We start from the raw sequence: 6,710 nt of genomic DNA, 5'->3' as shown, positions 1-6,710 counted from the left end.
GTGTCGGTCTCAATAGAGATGATGAAGCTTAATTCTCTTTCGGGACGACTATGTGGAGCAGCCCCCTCAGCCACTATGAAGTCGAGATTACCCTAGCGTGTCACCGTACTCTCACATAGTACCACACTCATTATACTGTGTACTGGATACAGCCCACAGGGAGTATTAGTCAACGTCACCATGAATCAAAGAAGAAAATAAAAATCACGATACAATGAAATTTTGTGCGTAGGTCTGAACATATGAAGAGAAACGCTTTCCAACTGTAAAGAGATACTCGGTGATATACCTCTAGCTTGCAACAAGTCGTCTCTCGAATCAGTGTGAAGTATTACTGCTCTCCGGCACAGCTCTCCGGATGAGGATAGATGTTCCACACTTTTGACTGCTGTTCGGTTTCTTGCAGAGTGTAATGAACCAAAGGCTCGTTCATTTTAACTATTCGCAATCCTCTAAGTATACAAGACGTAACTTCTTACGGCAGATGACAAACCTGGGGCAATTCTTATTTCGAGACAGAAGTTTTTGTCCCCAGCGTGCTGAGGCCTTTGTTATGAACAGTTAGTTCATTTCTGGGGACGTTATTACATCTTTCGTCTCCCTGTGGTGACTGGTGACTAGGCGATCACCCACAATCATATCATTGATTGTCCTTTATGTGGCAGTTGAAGTTGATTCCTTTAGTCCCACTCTTCAACTCCCTTTTCGTGGAAGATATTTGATCACAGTGTCAACTTTGCCTATTTTCATCCGCAAAGCATATCAGGTCCCTTTTCATACTTAGTCACTTAGCTTCTAAGATACGGTTATCTCTGCTTAGATAAGCAATATCGATGTCAAGATACTCAGTAGATCTGACTAAGTACTAAAACGACTCAAAGTGACACTGTTGTCTACACTACCGGTCAAGGTTAAGAAGTGTGGCGTCGTCTGGATAGTTCGGCCGACCTAAGCAGACGATCTGAAGCAGTATGTGACTTCAAGACTTGAAGTGTAGCCTGTGGGATGTGTGTAGTTGGCATAGAATGCACTGGAGTTATACAGTGGCACAATACCTGGAGGTCTTATTCCACAGTTTGCGCTCAAAATGGTGAGTTGTACTAAGAAAGTCATGTGAACTGGACAGGAGAGTGGGCTGAGCTGCGTGCTGTACAGGAGCACCGTGTCGTCTTCACACGTGTTTACCAGATAAGCGTTGGAATATACTGAGTGCTACAGTTAACCAATAGCGCCAGACAAGGTGTAAGATAAGAGATTATATCCACCGGCCAGCAGGGAATTGGTGTCTCAGTAACTGAAGGCAGCCACGGAGTCTATGACATGGGACTGGATATGTGGACGACACTTACTGTAGTACTTGGATGTGCCTTGGCTGTAAGCCTCGCTGCTTCACCCACACTCAGGCTCGTCAATCTGGTGAGAAACATTTGTCTCTCCTCTGATACTAGTAGCGAGCCATGGTCAACTTCACTTCTAACTTGTTCCATCATGGCTGTGAGCACCCTTTGCATTGTTGAATACTCAACGAAGATTGTATATTGTGGTTTGTTCAGACTTGTTCGGACTTCGGATAATATCACAAGACCAATTACAGGATGTTGAGAGCAGCAATGATAACACTAGATCCTGTACAAGATGTTGACTGCTGTAATGGTAATACCAGATCCTGTACAATTTTTGTTCACTGCAGCAATGGTAACACTAGAACATATACAGACTGTGTACTGCAGTATTGGTAACACTAGGCCATGTACAAGATATTGACTACAGTAATGGTAACACTAAGACCATGTACAAGATATTGACTGCAGTAATGATAACACAAGATCCCGCACAAGATGTTGACTGCAGTAATGGTAACACTAGACCATGTACAAGATATTGACTACAGTAATGGTAACACTAAGACCATGTAGAAGATATTGACTGCAGTAATGATAACACAAGATCCCGCACAAGATGTTGACTGCAGTAATGGTAACACTAGACCATGTACAAGATATTGACTACAGTAATGGTAACACAAGATCCTGTACAGGATGTTGGCTGCTGTAATGGTAACACTAGACCATATACAGGATGTGCACTGCAGTAATGGTATCCCTAGACCATGTACAGGATGTTGAGTGCAGCAATGGTAACGCTACACCATGTACAAGATGTTGACTGCAGTAATGGTATCACTTCACGTGTATCTGGGTGTTGAATGAACTTAAAGATGAAGAACATAATACATTGTACAATTCGTGTATTCAATTCTCTTTTAACCTAGGTATATCGACATGGGGACCGCAGCCCCTATCGGACATACCCCAACAACCCCAACTCCATCGACAAGTACTGGCCTCAGGGACTAGGATGGCTCACCACGGTACGTCCCATCTCAAGCATACCTTGTCTTGTATAATGGCCATACATTTTATTCTTGAAACTACATTAATATGTAAACTGGCTTTCAGGAAGGAATGCAACAGCACTACTCTCTTGGGAGATTTATCCGTCGACGCTACTCGGGATTTCTCAGCGACAAGTATCTGCACAGAGAGGTAGGTGCCACAATACATGTACCTGCTCACAGAGGTGGGTGATACATGACGTTTACCTGCACACAGGGATGGAGGACACATGACAAGTACCTGCATACAGAGATGGACACATGACAAGTACCTGCACACAGAGGTGGGTGACACATGACAAGTACCTGCACAGAGAGGTGGACGTATGGCAAGAGGTACTTTTTCTTCAATAAATCCTTCTCCTGAGATGAATCGAATCACTTGGATGTATTTCAGATCCGCGTGGAGAGTTCAGACGTGGACAGGTGCCTGATGTCTGCCTACTCCAACCTGGCTGGTCTGTACCCTCCAAGTGGATACCAAGTGTGGAACAGCAATATACCCTGGCAGCCAATCCCCGTCCACACCAGACCTGAAGTGGAGGATAACGTAAATAACACTGTCACCTGTACCATGTAAACCCATACACTAAATAAAATGGCTGTATGAAACACACTTCTAACCAGAAGTCTGTGGACCATGGGAAGTGAATAAAGTACTTCATAACACTAGAATTTATGTTTGCATTGCAGATGCTGGCCATGCAGAAACCCTGCAAGAAATACGACCAAATCGAGGCTGCAAACTTGGCATCCAACCGCATTAAGCAGCTATTGGCTGAAAACCAGGTACACGTTTTCTCAGAGCCCAAAAGGTTCCATCTTTCCATCACATTACATTGGAACGACTTATCGTCTCTTTGTCCCAAACAAGAGAAAAGATATATGACTATCAGCTTTCCTTGAAGGGGAATAGATATATGTCTGACGATCACCACTGAGGTAAATTATCTTCTACCGAGTTCTTTGGGGAGAATACATGTCTGACAAACAACACTGAGACACATTTTCTTCTCTCGCGTCCTAAGAGAAGAATAAATAGATGTATGCCTATCAGCGTTGAGACGAATATTGTTTTCTCGGGCTCTAATAATAGAGAATACCTTTCGATTATGTGGATATATTTATTTCTTGTTTCAGGATTTCTTGCAGTTCCTGAGCAGAGAATCAGGTTTCAAATCATTCAACGTGCGCGACGTGTTGCCTGTAGCAGACACACTGTATTGCGAGGTAGGATACAGATGTCTGCAAACAGCGGACACACTTCATTGTGCGATAGGTCTCAGTGCATGATGTTCTGCAAATAGCGGACACACTTCATTGTGAGATAGATCACACTTCATGGCGTTCTACAACTATCCGACACGCTTCATCTGAAAAAAAAATTATTCGGATTGAGTGCAATGTTTATGTGATATTTTATATCTTTTTGTAAATTTTGTATTATCGTTGATGTATCCGTTTGCTATACCTTTTGTTATAATGATAATAATATCGAATTTTCAGAAAGTGCACAATATTGCTTGGCCAGCATGGGTTAACGATACTTCCTATGCTAAACTCAGAGACCTCGAACAAATCGCCTTCGATCTTCTGTTCCATGACAACGTGGGTCGTTTGAAAGGAGGTGATGCCTAGTTTTGATTCGGTCAGCACGTCTCCTCAGCGATAGGACTTTCTTGGCACAAGAGTCAGCAAAGCACGGGCCTGAGTTAATCTGCAGCAAATTAAACAACTGGGGGATGGCAGAATATCTCTTATGCAACCACCCCCCGCTTGACATATACTAAACCTCGAAAGGTTCTGTGTAAATCTAACCACTTACTTCAGGCAACTGTTTTAAACTAGATTTTGCAAAGTATTCCATACTGATTAAATGTACTGTTTACACATGAACTGGTGTACTGAAACACAAATTCGTAACGTTGCAAATATTATTGTCATGAGTTCAAAAATGATGAAACTCAGTGAAAATTTGTGAATTCTTATCAGAACTTCACACCAAAACGCAGCTCTTCACATGCACATAATTTTCACATAATTGTCCATATAGTCATCACCTATGTCACTTACGCTAGACTTGTCGAGGTGCACAGTGCACTGTGGCATCACGGGAACTGTTCATCCTGTCGTTCAAGACTATCCCTTCTGGTAGTGTGTTTGGGAATGCTGAATGGCTCTGTGTCTTTAGTATGAGATTCTTTCTGCAATCTCATACCATTTCTCGAGATACGTGCAGTCACCCATCTAGTCCTAGACATTGCAAGAGTTTTGTCTTTTAGGTCCTCTACTGAAGAAGTGGATAGAACTGGCTCAACAGAAAGTCGCGTCAAAAGCCATCACCACCAAGATGAATATGTTCTCTGCTGTGAGTAGACATAGGTAGCCACACTTCTTCTGGAATGTTCTGCTAAAGTGTGTAGTATTCTTCTGAAGATATTTCATGCGCTTTTCACTAGTTGCCCATTAAACCACATGATCGACAGAACGATGGTACACGCTTCAGTCATTTCATCCGACTGACTGAATATTTCCTCAGTGTTGTTATGAGATACATTCGTTCCTCGTGCTTCTTACTCTAAATAGGTAACTTTGGATCATCATATGTCAGCGTCAGGTTAACAAATAGTTCTTCTACTTAAGTTCAGTGAACAGCCAGATGGAAATGTGAAGTAATACTTCTTTTGAAAAGAAAACTCGCACTTAATCAGAGACACATAATTACATAAATACAAAACGATACATAGATTTAGTCAATAATATACGTTGGCACACAAGGTACCAGTCGTTTAGCTCCCGCTACAAAATGTCCCAGCACATTTGGTCATGGCCTTTGACGATTCAGTTGCAATGTCTGACAATAATGACGTCTTTGTGTTTTTCATTACACACACGTGTCCGTTGCAGATTTATGTTGATACATGTTCCTTTTGCTTAGCATGACTCCACCGTAGTGTCGGTACTGACTGCGCTGAAGCTCTACAATAACATGATCCCACCCTACAGCTCAGCATTGTTCATGGAGCTACATGAAGCCACGCCCGGCGCCTTCCACGTGGAGCTGCACTACAGGAACGTGTCCTCCACAGACCCTAACGATGACACACAGTCTCATCAACTCACCTTACCAGGTGCGACTCACCATGTCTCTGTACGACAAACATATCTACTTCCCATACCAGTAGTACATCTCACCCTTGTACCAATAACACCCCTTGCCCTAACACGAATGGCAGATCTCACCCTTGTACCAATGAAAACCTCTCATCCAAGCACAAATAACCAATCTCGGCACTTCACGAATAACACATATAAAAAACAACACACGTAATCTCTATTCATCGGTTCCTGTCTAGGCTGTACGTTCCAGTGCCCGCTGACCAACTTTGTGTCTCTCACCAAAGACATGGTTCCAACAGACTGGGATGCTGAGTGTGCTGCCTCCGACACAGGTAAACAGGGATCATTGTAACCCCTCCTTACCAAGTCCTGTGCATCAGCCACCAACTGTGCTGTTACCTCTGTTAAAAATCTGCAGGTGTTCTTACAATGCTATCTCCCATCTGTCATGAACTGTAGGATCACTGGTGTCTATGTCCTTTCGTAACTACTTGAGCTCTAATCCATTCATAGGTAAGTAGTACCTGAAAATAGTCCAGCTAACAGTGCTCTGTTATTCTTAATGGCAATAATTCGCATGTAACCTGTTCTGGGTTCCACTCAATTTACATGTTGTATCTTGTAGGTACTATTATCGGGAAGCGTGGGCATCGTGCAAGTCCAATCCTCAAAGTCCTCCATCCATATTTCAAATAAAGATCTCTCTAAGTTACACCAACTGTACTTCAAATACACATTAAACATAGATACCAATCATTTAGGTGATCACTTGTTCCGCCTCCTGAGCAATAAAATCATGACAAACCCAACAGTTATAATGGTATGCTAACCACCATCTGCTAGTACCACCAGCGCCAATAAACAACACCCATTTCTCAAACACCATGCATTTTCTCCTGCAACCATAACATGGACAAGATCAAAACTAGGAATGGCGAACTATACCATTCCGTACGAAGGAAAAGTAACGAACACGGACTGATGACCTAACAACTCTTCCTCCTGCCTTCCAGAGGAAAAAAAACAGATGAACATTATCTGTCAAGGTTCATCAAAAGGTAATGTCTTGGGCCATACTATGTGTAAGTGATGAATTATATCAAGTAACAAACAGTCATTAAGTTAATTATAAGTCAAGTCCCATCGTTGCCACACTGGTGGGGCTAAAGTACACTGAGATCGCCATAAAGGGGTT

General features: G+C 42.6%; 1 protein-coding gene across 1 annotated transcript; it reads left to right on the top strand.

The window, feature by feature from the left end:
* Positions 1 to 860: 860 nt before the first annotated feature.
* On the top strand, positions 861 to 6,324 carry LOC137255200 (prostatic acid phosphatase-like). The gene is made up of 11 exons (XM_067792612.1): positions 861 to 1,416; positions 2,273 to 2,371; positions 2,460 to 2,546; positions 2,793 to 2,945; positions 3,089 to 3,184; positions 3,536 to 3,625; positions 3,902 to 4,022; positions 4,678 to 4,763; positions 5,334 to 5,526; positions 5,752 to 5,847; positions 6,141 to 6,324. Exons 1-11 carry the CDS (start codon positions 1,321 to 1,323, stop codon positions 6,209 to 6,211), a joined length of 1,188 nt encoding a protein of 395 aa, XP_067648713.1. The 5' UTR covers positions 861 to 1,320; the 3' UTR covers positions 6,212 to 6,324.
* The last annotated feature ends 386 nt before the right edge of the window (positions 6,325 to 6,710 follow it).

This window comes from Haliotis asinina, chromosome 11 (genome assembly GCF_037392515.1).
Source record: "Haliotis asinina isolate JCU_RB_2024 chromosome 11, JCU_Hal_asi_v2, whole genome shotgun sequence".
Taxonomy (NCBI): Eukaryota; Metazoa; Mollusca; class Gastropoda; order Lepetellida; family Haliotidae; genus Haliotis; species Haliotis asinina.
Note: the sequence above shows the minus strand (reverse complement) of the source record. Positions and strands in the feature narration are given on the sequence as shown.